Genomic DNA, 13198 nt, shown 5'->3' with positions numbered 1-13198 from the left:
ATCCGATCAAAACTGCAACAGAAGATGCTCATGAGAGTGGTCCCTCGGAATCTCATTCATTCAACCAATAACTATTTATTGAGCACCTACTATGTACAGTACAGGCTCTGGAGATATAGCAATGAACCAAATCAAATCTTTTCATTATAATTGGGGTTGGAGGTGGGGAGACAGAAAACAAATAGCTGCCCAAAGAATAGAAAAGTCATCCTCAGAAGTGAGGACTGCAGTAGACTGGGGGAGCTTGGTCTTCTTCTAATGGGGATACCTGATTCCCAGCTCAACTCTTTGTTGTCATGTAGGCATGCAGTTCCACGGCAGTGAGATATTCTGAGTTTTATATGTTGGCAACTCATTTATATTAAAAATTCCAACCCTATGTGAGTGGATCAAAACACATCGGTGGGCTCGAGTTGTCCTAAGAAGCTCTAATTTGTAGCCTCTGAGCTCCCTCTGGGGTAGCAGGAGGGTGGTGAGATGGGGGTAGGACAAGCAGGGGCACAGAAGGCAGCAGGAGCCCCGTGCTTCTGGGATGGGCTGTATGGGGGCTCAGCATCTGGGCATGACCGTCACTGCTACTATCTTGAGGTGTCCAGAACGGGCCACCCAAGGCCAAGGGGATGGTACTGGGCAGGCTGTTTCCATGGCCGGGGTCAGCCTGCCCCATGGCTGCTGCAAGGCCACTTCCCTTTCCTTCTCTGTCTCTCACACTCAGTCCTTGACAGTGGGACAGTCCAGGTAAGGCAGCCTTTTTGCCTGTCCTGAAGTAGCCTTCACTGTACGCTCATACCCCAAAGATTCAAAACACTAGGTGTTTAAAGAAACCCAAGGGTCACCAGGCAGGACTCATTTTCATCACCAGAATCTTCACAATGATTTACATGTTACCTGATTTCATTCAAGGTGAACATAAGTTGGTCATCTTTGATGTAAAACTGAGCTTCTGAGCTGGCTTCCTGCAACAAGAGAAACCCAGGCCCCATTTCTTTTAGAGGATCTGTCAATGGTGAGGTGTGGGGTTATGAAAGGAGGCTTGAGATCAAGCTGAAACTTGATTCTCAGCTACTGGCTCTGTGACCTTGGGAAAGGGTTTGACCTCTCTGGGCCTCACTTTCCTCATCTATTAAATGGGATAGTACCTGTACCCACTCCTTACTGAAGCGATTACCACGTAGGATCGTGAGGAATGATGATGACGGCCGCCAATATGCATGGAGCCCTGTGTGTCAGGCAGTGTTTAAAGAAGTTTATATGATTGCCTCCTTTGCCTCCTTTGAGCCTCACAACCCTATAAAGTGGCTCCTATTATTTTTCCATTGTAGAGGTGAGGAAACTGAGGGACAAAGATCAGTAACCCCCAGTAATGTTAATCATTATTATTGTTGAAAAGGTCAGAAGCACAGCCAGGTGTCAAATATACAGGTGCTAAATATATATATCAATTTGACCTGTGGGCTGGAGTGAGCCTGAGGGCAGAGTGCCAGGCTCCAGCTCTAGTTCAGCTGCATCCAGAGAATAAACTTGTCCTGCAGGCCTGGTCTTGGTGGCCTTCTGAAAAGTGCCTGCCATTGGCCATGGAGGGGCCAGGTCATCAGGGAGTGAGGCTGGCCTGGGCAGTTCTTTCCCACTGCTTATCGGGGGTTCAGAATACAGGAAGCCAGGACACTGTGCTTTGTGAATGGCACCCCTGAAATTGCATGTGGATAACCACAGCTGTATGCAGCGACTCTGCTGTAAGGAGAGTGTCAACATTAGCCTCCCACCGACATTCAGGTACTGTCCAGGTTCCTTGGTTAAGCATGATTCCGGCGCCCATACATGAGTCCTGAGTTGTCTCTCTTCTCTTTACCCCCCGTAGTGGGTGTGGTTGGTGCCCCACTCAGATCCTCTCCATAGGGCAGGGCATCCATCCCTGTGCTGCTGAGTGCTGCAGCTAATAGTCCACAGCTGCCCCGTCTCTGGAGCAATGCCCTTGTTTGAACAGATTGCCTTACTGGGAGATTATGTCCCTCCTACCCCTGGGGATGGTTAGTGGCTGGTAACCAACTAACAACAGAGTGCAAAAGGCCTGACTGACAAAAAAAAGTTCCAGGATTAGAGTTGGGCCCCCAAAGCTCCTGATTCTTGGTTTTGAGCTTCCCCCACTCCAACCCTGCTGGGTAACAAGAGTGGTGGAAACGTTTAGCAAGGCAAGAGGGGTGAACAGGAACAGTGAATGGCAGGGTCACCGAGATTGCTGCCAATGTCACAGGCAATTGAACTCACAACGCCCAGGGTGAAGAAGGGGCGGCGAACTTTACTGGTGGCGAATACTTCCAGCACGATCACTTGGGTCACCTTGGCACTACCATGGTCCAGAAGGAGCTCTGGACTCTTCCAGGTTAAGATCTTCACAATCTGTGTGCGCCCCATCTGATTTGCAGCCTGGAAGGACATAAGACCTGCATGTGGCCTCCTAAGTGCCCCACCATGGCCCATAGGTCCCATGTGGCTCCACGTGTCCTGGCCTGTGCCCAAATTTCTGGCCTGTGCTCCAGCCACACTGTCCCTCTCGCAGATCCTAGAATGGATTGTTGTTCTCCCCATCTCACAGCCTTTGGTTTTGCTTTTCCCTCTGTCTGGAATACCCTTCCCACCAGGGAAGCCCTCCCAACTTTCCCGGACTCCATCAGGTGCCCCAGTAATGCTCTCAGAACCCCTAGAATCGGTCCTTTGTTACCGAAATATTATCTGTGTAATTATTTGATTCGGGTTAACCTGTCCTGTTAGACTGAAATCCCCATGAGGACAGGAACCAGTCTGTAAAAGTCACCAGTGCTGGAAAGAGGGAGAGTGGCCCCACAGGTGTTTTTCTCCACAGAGGCCAGTGGACAGACCATAGCAAACACCCATCAAGCTGCAGATGGCCAACAGACTAACCTTTTCACTGATCGTCTTAATCTTGGACTTCAGCCGCCAGGCCAGTTCAGGAAGCTGAAGATGAGAGGAAGCCAGAGCAGGTCAGCTGGAGAGGAGAGGGGAGATGCATCTCCAGCAGCCCCACTACTGGGATCCCCAGAACCCCAGAAAAGCTGGGTGGGCCTGGTGGTCCAGGCTACATGTTTGTTACTGGTGGAACACAGCACTATGTCAGCTGCTGGGGGCATGCGGTCCCTGCTGGCCTGGAGTTTTACTGTGAGTTGGTGGCGGTTGTGGACCTGTGGGCAGGTCCCTGCTCCTGAAGGACACAGAGAAATGATCTAGTTCTTAGTATAGTCACGAATGTGGTTGCTAGTGACCACTCCTCTTTTTTTTGCCATCTCAGCCCCTTACTCTGAGTTCTAATCCTCAAGAGCTTGATTGTCTGCTGGCTGTCAGCTGACTTGAAGTCTTGATACTCTCCTATAACTTTGGGCCAAACTTTCCCCTCTGTGGGTCTCAGTTTCCTTATCAGTCAACCTAGAGGAGGTGGCATACCCTACTTGACTAGTGGTGGTTGCCTGCTGTGCTGTGTTGATAAGGATTCCAAGACTGTCTTAGCCTCTAGGCTCAATAGGAAGGGCCCTGATCGATTCGCGATGTCTGCTATGGGCCCCATAATGGACAGCAGCAACACAACTGCCATTCCTGGACCACTCAGTATCTAAGATACCCTTTGGCTAGACAGGACTGTTATTTGGTAGAAGAGGCAGATGTATCAGGTTCCAGAGGGCAGACTGGAGCTGGATGTTACAGGGAAAGTTACAACTTCAGAGCTATATGTCAAAGGCGAAGACTACTACGGGAAGGAGGGGGCTCTCCGTTACTAGAGGGGTTTAAACTGAGCTTGACAGAGGATTCGTGATCAGGGGCTTAGGGCAGGGGTTTCCAAACCACCCTCACTCCCCAGCCATGGAACTGGGCTGCACAGCACGGGGTGAATGGCGGGCGAGTGAGTGAATCTTCATCTGTATTTGCAGCCGCTCCTCAGCCCCACTTCAGATCATCAGGCATTAGATTCTCATAGGAGTACCGGTTCCCGGTGCCAGAAAGGTTGGAGACCTCTGGTATATGGGGTCCTTGCACCCCCTTTGATTCAGGAAATTCCTATGATGCAGTAGAGGTGCCTCCATCCTCTCTCCCATGCCAAGGCTTACCACATAGTCCAACAGGACCATGAATTCTTCTGGAGGGAGCAAGGCAACTATTACAGCATTCACCACATCCTGCCTCACGGTGAAGCTGAGAGGGGCTCCGTTCAGGGTAGGCATTGTCAGGGAAACTGCAGACTTATTAAACCAGTTGGTCACATTTCCTTCTGAGTCCAACAACTTGGCCTAAAGAGACACAAAGCAGAGAGGTGGCTGGGTACTTTAACTCCACAGCTTACCTAATAACCACCTAGAAGGAAACACCACCACTCAGCCTGTTTTCCTTTTTGCACTTGCTTCCAGGAAGCTTAGCCTGTAATTCCGTGCCTTGCTGTAGGTGATGAGTTATCTCAGGGGCCTAGCAACATCTATTCCACCTGCACCCCTTAGATATTCTCTGATTTTTTAAAACCTTAGATGTCTTATTTGATATTTAGGTTTCAACTTCTCAGCTACCTTGCAAACCTTTTGGATGAAGGAAAAATCCAAAATTACAACGAAATGGATGGAAATGTTTGATGCTGCAGTTTTCTAAGGGATCCATGAAAACTGATCTGGGATTCAAGCTGCCCAGGTTGGCCTGGTCCCTTAGGGAGTCCAGCCCCAGTGTAAATGTGTAGCTCCACATTTTACAGAGAACTGACAGTCACTGGCCTCCTCCTGCCTGCCAGACCCTGTGCAGTCTCATTTCAAGTTCTCTTTTTGGTGACTATTATTATCTACATTTTACAGATGAGGACACTGAGGTTCAGAGAGGTGAAGAAACTTGCCCAAAGTCCCACAGCCAGAGAGTTGTGGAGCTAGGAGAGAAACTTAAGTCTGTGTGATCCTCAATGACATATTTTGATCCTGGTCTCTTCTTTCAAGGAAACCAGATATTTGGGGATTGGCAAGGGCTTGCCTGAGAGAAAGGCCAAGAGCCCCAGTACACATACTCTGGCCCCTGACTGAGGAAATCAGCGTCAGAGGGCAGATCACTAGGATCAGTGCTCTATGCGTGGCCCTTAGATTCTACCCGCTGTTTTTTCTCCCTTAGAATGGTTTACACAGGACGTGTTCAGCTTGTTGAGATTTTTCTACATCAGCCTGTGTGTCCTAACCATGAACAGTGTTTTCTCCCCTGAAACAGACCCATGGTGTCTGATCCTTGGTGGTCAGAAAAGGGCAGTGGTGTCCCCAATTTACTCTCAAGTTCCCATGACACTCACCGCGAGGTTGAGGTGGATGACATTACTCTTGATGGCGAGAGACAGAAGGTCAAACTCCATGTGGTCAGAGCTGAGGGAAACGGGCACTGCTCAGGGACAAGAAGAAAGTTCTGTGAGGGTGGAGGGAAGCATTGGATGGGGTGGTTTGGGGGCTGCTTTTGGCTGGAACTGCATTATCGCACTGGGGCGGGGGATAAGTAGGGAGGAGCAGTGGTAATGATGATGTTGGTAATGACAATGATGAAAATGACATTTACTGAGTGTATATCGAGTGCCAGGTGCTGTGCTAAAACTTTACATGTGTTAGCGCATTTAAACTTCACAAAGAACCTTACGAGGTAGGTCCGATTTTTACACCCATTTTACAGATGAGGAAACCAAGGTTCAGAAAAGTGAAATGATTGCTCATTTGAGCCCAGTTGGTTCTGTGCCATCATCCTGGTTTGGAACAAAACTGACCCCTTGCTTGTAACTTTTCACCTCCCCATCAGACAGCAGTTTGCACTCAGGCAGGGTCTGGATCTGTCCACTGGATCACGTGTGTTCACCTGGGGATTCCCCACGTCGCCACCGGGGAGCAGTGGCGTCTCATCTGTCCAGGCCGGTGAGTGGGGAATAGGCAGGGCAGCAGAGGGGGTGCAGGGGCAGGAGAGGAATTTGTCCTTCCCCATCCCCAACCTCCCACTCTGCCCTTGGGGAGCAGAGGAGTCCGAGAGACTTCAGTTCTAGCCACAGTAGCCTTGGGTAATCTCACCACTTCAACCTCATTTTCCTCATCTTGAAATGGGAGTATAATAGTAATATTTCTCTCCTAGGTTGTACAGGACGGGTACCTGGTAAAGTTGGCTTGAATCTGAATTATACCAGACTTGGAATTTGAAGAATGGGTTTAAGTCTTCCCCTATCGCTAACTTCCTTTGTGAACTTGGACAAAATGACTTAATTTCTCTGAGCCTCAGTTTCCTTATCTGTGAATTCAGGTAATGATCACTACTTGATGGTGTTGTCTGTGGAGTCAGCCAGGTAGTGTATAAAACACCCAGCTCAGTATTTGCTCTGTGGATGCTTAATGCTACTCATTCCATTCTCTTCTTCCCACTCTCCTCTGGTCGCCCCTTTGGATGAGCTGCTTCAGATCCCAGAACGATAGGTGGTAGAATTTTCTTCTTCCTGGCAATCCCCACTCTGAGGGGTGTGAGCACAGCAGAATTTCGAGGCGGGAGGCAGAAGCCTGTGTCCTCCCATCTCTGCTGCTCTCAGGGAGAAATGGCTTCCTTCTTGAGCACCCATCTCATCTCTGCCCTTGTTATCTCTTCTCTAATAGCCCACAGTGGTTGCTGTATCAATCATTCGTCCATTTAGCACCCTTTTGAAAACACTTCTCTGTGTCAGACAGAGCACCTGCTATGTGCCCAGAACCTTTCTGTAAATTTTTAATCCTTGCTAGCAATTCTGTGAGGTAGGGATGTGTGAGCCCCTTTTACAGATGAAGAGCTGGGATTTGAACTTGGGTTTATGTGGGGTATCCACTGGCTCACATGGAAACTTGCATATAGTGAGTACCGGTGAAGTTGTGTTCAATTTCTGCCTGCTCATCCCAGGCAGAGATCAACTGATGCTTCTCCCACCTGCTGCCTGGGCTGGGTTGCTACTCAGGCCTGACTCCCCCTGGGCAGAGTCAAGGACCCGCAGTAAAGGAAAAGGGTGGGAGGGAGCAGTGCACTTACTCATCACCAGGCGCAGGAGGTCTGCATACATGTCCTCAAAAGCCGCCTTCATTATGGGACACAGCTGTAACAGCACAAACGCAGGGGCTTCATCAGTGAGGGGGCCTGGACAAAGCCCTGTAGTTATCCATGTCTGGCCCACACGGCCTGAGTCCCACCATGGTGCCCACAGCCAGCCAGGTTTTCATCCATGGCATTGAGGACTCCACTCTCCCAGCCATCTCTACTGCTCAGAACCCGCTCCAGCCCCTTGTGTCACCTGGAGTCTTTTGCAATGATTTGCCCTTTGTCCTATGCCCTGGGTGCACCTGGCCCACCAGGTACCCTCGCTATCAGACTGCTCATCTTGCTCTCAAGAGCCCATGTTTTCCATGAGAGGGAGATGGAGAAGTCATTCTTTCGTTCACTTATTCATTTAACATGTCATTACTGAGTTCCTTCAGCATGTCAGAATCTACAACAGAGGCTGGCAAGATAGACCCAACCAGACTTGTGAACAATCTCATTCTGACCTTTGTGGGTTTCTAGCCGCAACACATTCCTTTTGCCCACTGAACTCTCTTCACCCCCAATTGCCAGCAATTTTCATCAGCAGTTTTGTCTCCCAGGAGACATTTGGAAATTTCTGGAGACATTTTAGTTGTCATAACTTGGGCAGTAATTTACTAGTATTTAGTGGATAGAGGCCAGGGATGCTACTTAATATCCTGCAGTGCACAGGACAGCCCCCACCACAAAGAATTATCTGGTCCAAATGTCAATAGTGCCAAGGGCAAGAAAACCTTGGCCTAAGCTAATCCTGGCCTTGCCTGTTCTGCTAAGGAGGAGGTTAAACATTTACTTGCCTGTGGGACCCAAAAGCCTTGTTTTCTGCTCTAGGCAGTCCATTTTCCAGGTCAGTGCTCTGAGATTTTTGTCATTTTTGTCTTAGGTACAACTTCTCCAGTGGAAGAACCTTCTGGTTGACCACCCATTGCTACTCTCAAGAAAGGACATTGTACTTTGAGAAATGTTAACTTTTTCTGTGAAAAACCCATTCCCTGCTCCTAGCTGCTTTGCCAACCCAGGACCAGAGAGGATGGAGGACTTGGGCTCAGAGACCTCCAGCATTCGCTGCCAAGGGACTGCCCATTCCTCACGAGAAAGGTGTCCCAGGTAACCTTTGCATCTTCTCCCAGATTGCGCCTTTCTTTAATTTCACCAGTGGGTCTCAACACTGACTACACATTAGAATCCTCCAGCAGGCAAGCTAGAATCCTTTGGGCTACTAAAGCCCCACCCAGACTAAATAAATCTGAATCTCTGAGGAAGAGCCCAGATATCAGTACAGAAGTCCCAATTATCCTCAGGGGATATGTTCCAAGACCCCCAGTGCGTGTACCAAACCACGGATAGCACCGAACCCTACATATACTATGCTTTTCCCCTCTCCATACATATCTTGGACTTAAAAGAAGCACTTCATGGCTTCTCTTTGGTGTATCCAAATTGTCAGCATCACTACTCTTGTGCTTTGGGGCGATTATTAACTAAAATAAGGGTTACTTGAACACAAGTAATGCGATACCATGACAATCTGATAACCAAGATGGCTACTAAGTGGCTAACAGGTGTGGAGATGCTGGGCAAAGGGGTGATTCACATCCCAGGTGGGATGGAGCGGGACAGTTTGAGATTTCGTCACGCTACTTAGAACAGTGCATAATTTAAAACTCATGAATTATTTATTTCTTGAATTTTTCCATTTAATATTTTTGGACTGTAGTTGACCACGGGTAACTGAAACCTTGGAAAGCAAAACCACAGATAAGCGGGGGACTACTGTGTTTTAAAAAATCTTCTCAGGGGGTTCCGATGTGCAACTGAAGTTGGGACCCATGTATTTATACTTGACGGGGCTTCAACATTTTCTAGATGGGCTCCTATCGGATTTCAATGTGCTGCACCTTTTCCCTTCACATCTAGTAAAATATTCACATGACCATCATATCAAACCCAGCGAGTCTCGACGGGAAACCATGATGATTAACGGAAAGCCAGTTCTCTCATATCCTTCACTATATGTGGCTTTTCACTCTTAAAAACAGATATCATACAAAAAACATTTTGTAATCCCAAGTTTTTGCTATCTTTTCTAGTAAATGCAAAGTGTAGTAAATGTAAAAAAATACATTTTTAGCTATCAAAGTATGATGCCAGTTAAAGTGTGGTTTTGCTAGAGGCTTGGAAGAGATTTCCACCTGGGCCCTACTTCAATAAACTTCCACTTTTAAACAGAAAAAAAAATTCTTAAAAGAAAAAATATCTCATGTAAGAAAAGCTAAATTTTACAAAATTATTCACTTTCAGATTTCTTTAAGAAGGCTCTCTAGAATGGTTTAGTAAAGTATTAAATATGATGCAGCTTTTACAATAATTATGAATATTGTACAATGCAATAAAAAATAGATGTAACTTAAAGAATATCGTCTGATTGACACTGAGTGCAGCCACATAAAAAATATGAGTGCATTTGGATGGAGATCGGATGGCAATATGCAACAGAGAAACTAGCTACCAAGTTAAGGTAGAAGGATTATGGGTATTTTTTCCCCAAAGTTGTTTAGTTATATTATCTTTTCATTTCAAAAAAGTTTTATTATAGAAAACGTATTAGTTATATGATAAGCTGTTTTGAACCATAGGAGGCCCACTTTTGTGAACACATCTTGGAACTTATAGTGGAAATCAATGGTCAAAGTGGGTGAATCCACCTTATAGAGTTTTAATTTACCTGTGGTGTATAAAGGGCATATAAAATGAGATAGACTCATGTTTACTAACTCAGAAAAATAAATCCAACAGGACCTGGTGGTGAAGACCACAGTTTGGTATGAGACACTGGTGTGCTAGCGCCGGCTTGAACCAGTTTGTGAGGGCCAGTTGTTAAATTTCCAGCAATTTCTGAGCTGGGTACTAAAACTAGACATTATTAAAAATTAAATTATATTAACTTACAATTAAATAAATTATATCAAAACAAAGTTAATGAAATCTCAAAACTCATTACTTCCTAATTAGTTTGTTATGTCTTACTATTATTTCTTGCTCTTGAGGTTATTTATGTCTGTCATATCTGTGTGGTGGAAATACCATACAATAGTGTGCTGCTTTGTAGTTCTTCCCAGTTTGGCTCAGTGACATCACATTAGTCGCTTGAAGTTGGTCTTGGAGGGAGTGTTTACACCAGGAAATAAGCAAATGCTATAAATCTGGGCTTCCTCCCCTCAGCTGCTCCAGAGTCAATTGTTAACAGTTTATTAGCACAGCTCTGTTCAAGGTCTTCTGGCTGACTTTTGGCATTTTTATTATCTTGCTCTCAATGATCCATTGCTGAAAGAATTATCCAGGCCCAAGGTTTCCCACTCAAGGAGACACGGGTCCCTTAGCACCAGCTTGCATTTCCACCCCAGCCCCACAGGGGAAACAATCTTTGCAGGCCAGAAAGGAGGTCCTAATTCCACTCACCTGGCTTTTCACCAGTTTGGGAAGGGCTGGCACCAGGAGGTTCCTGATTTTGTTGGCTAAAGAGTTGACCAGGATGGAGAATCTTCCAGACAGAAGGAGAGAGAGATTAGGAAAGGTCAGAGATGATTACTCCTCCCCTGTTTTACAGAAGGGGACACTGAGTCCAAGAGGGGAAGGAACTTGCCCAAGGTTACATGGCCTGTTAGAGACGGGGCTGGGAGTAGACCCTGAGCCAGGTGTGGATGGTGGCAGAGAGTTCTCAGGGAGCCAGGGCTGGGGGTTGTCACAGAAATCTGTGCAGGACACTTGGATGATGGCAATTGGCATTTCTCCCCATTCTCCTGTTAAGGAGAAGTGAAGGGAAGCAACACATTCTTGAGCTCCTACTGCGTGCGAGGCACTCTGCTGAGTGTTTACTTATGGCTGTGGCCTGAGCTAATCCTCTCACTGCAGCTTGGAAGATGCAGTGCAGGGAGGCGATTTGCCCAGTGTCACCCAGACAGTAAATGAGGAGATGCATTTGCCTGACTCCAAAGCATGTTTTTACCCATGGCTCCACTAAAGCCTGCCTGGGGGTGGTTTGAGGGGCCCTAGGAGGGTGGCTCCTCTGCACCTTTAAAGGTTTGCCCCACTTTCTGGCATGATGCTTGAAATCCCACCATTATGGCTTCCATCCTTGCTGTCTTAAACTTTTTGGGCATCACATATTCCCTGAAAGAAGCCCCATATCAAGAGTCAGGAAGGACAGTCCCTTTCTTTCTTTGAGCATCAGTGTTTTCCATCTGTAAAATGGGGAAGGGCCACCACCCGGCTTCCCTCCCAGGCATGGAGGTAGCCTAGCCAGAGGTGGCCACACTCACTTTTGCAGCATGCTGATTCGCACGCTCCCGTGCTTTGTGGAGCAGTCTTCAAGAACGAGTTTGGGGTGACCCATCTTGCTGGTCTCCTCTCTGATGATGGCTTGGGCCACTGTCTCCATGTGTATCTCCACAAGGCTCTTTATCAGGGGCCTGGGATCGGTGGTGCCCAATGCTGTGAGCACCATCCCAGCCCCAGGATGGAGCAAACCTCTTGTCCCGCTTTGTCTTCTGGCTCTCTCACCTCCCTTCTCAAACTCCATTGCTGGGTACTCCTCATCTCCCCCATTTTTTTTTTAACCCCAGCATGTCCCAGGCTCAGTTTTTTTGATTTCTCTCCTGATTTAAATCCCTTGCATGTGACAACAGTTTCCTAATTTATACTCAACTTCATACCCAGGTGTCTTACAGGCACCTTAAACTTAACACGTACAAAACGAACTGTGGATCCTTCCTAAACCTGCTCCTTTCATGATCTTCCCCGTCTTGGTTGCCGGGCACTCAATCCTGCCAGTTGCACAAGCAAAAACCTTTGAGTCAGCTTTGACTCTTCAATCTCCCTCTCTCTCCACCCACATTCAGTCATCAGGATTCAATTTTGTTGTCTCTACCTACCTCCCAAACATATCCAGCATCTGACCACCACTCACCACCTTCCTGCCCCCAAACCCTCCTCCAAGCTTCGGTAGTTTCTGGATAACCTCACTGCCTCCATTCTGGCCCCTATACACAGCAGCCAGAAGGACTGTTCAAAATGTTAAACCATAGCACGTCCCTCCTCTGCTCAGAATGCTACACAGCTCCCATGTCATTCGGTAAAAGCCAAGTCCTCACCTTGGTCCACAATGCCCTTATGATCTGGTCTCAGCTTCCTGCTGGCCTCACCTCCCACCATTTTCACTCTCTCTCCCCACTCTCTTTGCCATTCTTTGAACAAAGCCAGTGCACTCTTGCCTCAGGCCCTTTGCCCTGGCTCTTCCTTTTACTTAGAACTCTCTTTTCCAGATACCTGCGTGGAGGAAAGGGGGAACGAGTGGGCGAAACTGTCAGGTTTGCTGTGCCTGACTGAGGGGATACTCACGTGTTGAGTCCGGCCACCATGTCCAATGGGACTTGGACCACTATCTCTTGACCATTAGCTGAGGGTTGCACCCACAGCTGGAGGACGTTGGCTGAGGTGACTCTCAGCCTGAATGGGAGATAGGAGAGAAGAGATTCATCTGAGCATCATCTCCAAACTTGATCTCCATCTTTCCTGTCCCCCCTGGTGCCCAGCCAGCAGCTGGACCCAAGCCCTGTCCGCTGACTCCTCCTAGCATAGTCTTGCCTCAACCCTCCCCCCACTCCTGCTCACAACACTCCCACAGCTTCCCCTTCACTTAGGAGATGAATCTCAGCTCCTTGGGCTGACTTGTAAGACCTTCTTTGACCTGTCTCTTCTGACCTTCCAGTTGTCACCTTGGGGTTCGAGCATCAGCCATTCTGACTGACTCTCATCCCTCTATGCCTTTGCCTAGGCTAGCCCTCTACCTGGACTGCCATTTTTCTTACGAAATCATTGGCTCACCTGTCACCTCTATGAGAAGAGTCACCTTATCTCTTCACCCTCTCACCCCATCTCTTCACCCTCTCACCCCAGATGACCTTCCCCTGGGGTCGCCCTATTAGGGCTCCTGTGTGACTCTCTTATAGTTATTATTAACTCCTCTGGGAGCTTCTGAAAAAAGAGACTTCATTTGTTAACATGCTTTCCAGTCAGGCATAGAGTCGACACCAATTGATGCTTGTTA

At 47.7% G+C, this 13198-nt stretch overlaps 1 protein-coding gene across 1 annotated transcript in view; it reads right to left on the bottom strand.

The window, feature by feature from the left end:
• The window catches only part of BPIFB1 (BPI fold containing family B member 1), an 18771-nt gene that overhangs the window by 2700 nt on the left and 2873 nt on the right, over window positions 1–13198 (bottom strand). Inside the window, exons 3-11 of the mRNA XM_006921719.1 lie at window positions 12490–12597; window positions 11412–11561; window positions 10552–10633; window positions 7045–7108; window positions 5318–5403; window positions 4116–4295; window positions 2920–2973; window positions 2266–2424; window positions 889–956 (exon numbers count right to left, since the gene is read on the bottom strand). Of these exons, the coding sequence (XP_006921781.1) occupies window positions 889–956; window positions 2266–2424; window positions 2920–2973; window positions 4116–4295; window positions 5318–5403; window positions 7045–7108; window positions 10552–10633; window positions 11412–11561; window positions 12490–12597 (951 nt within the window). The remainder of the gene's footprint in view (window positions 1–888; window positions 957–2265; window positions 2425–2919; window positions 2974–4115; window positions 4296–5317; window positions 5404–7044; window positions 7109–10551; window positions 10634–11411; window positions 11562–12489; window positions 12598–13198) is intronic.

This window comes from Pteropus alecto, unplaced genomic scaffold, assembly GCF_000325575.1.
Source record: "Pteropus alecto unplaced genomic scaffold, ASM32557v1 scaffold45, whole genome shotgun sequence".
Taxonomy (NCBI): domain Eukaryota; kingdom Metazoa; phylum Chordata; class Mammalia; order Chiroptera; family Pteropodidae; genus Pteropus; species Pteropus alecto.
Note: the sequence above shows the minus strand (reverse complement) of the source record. Positions and strands in the feature narration are given on the sequence as shown.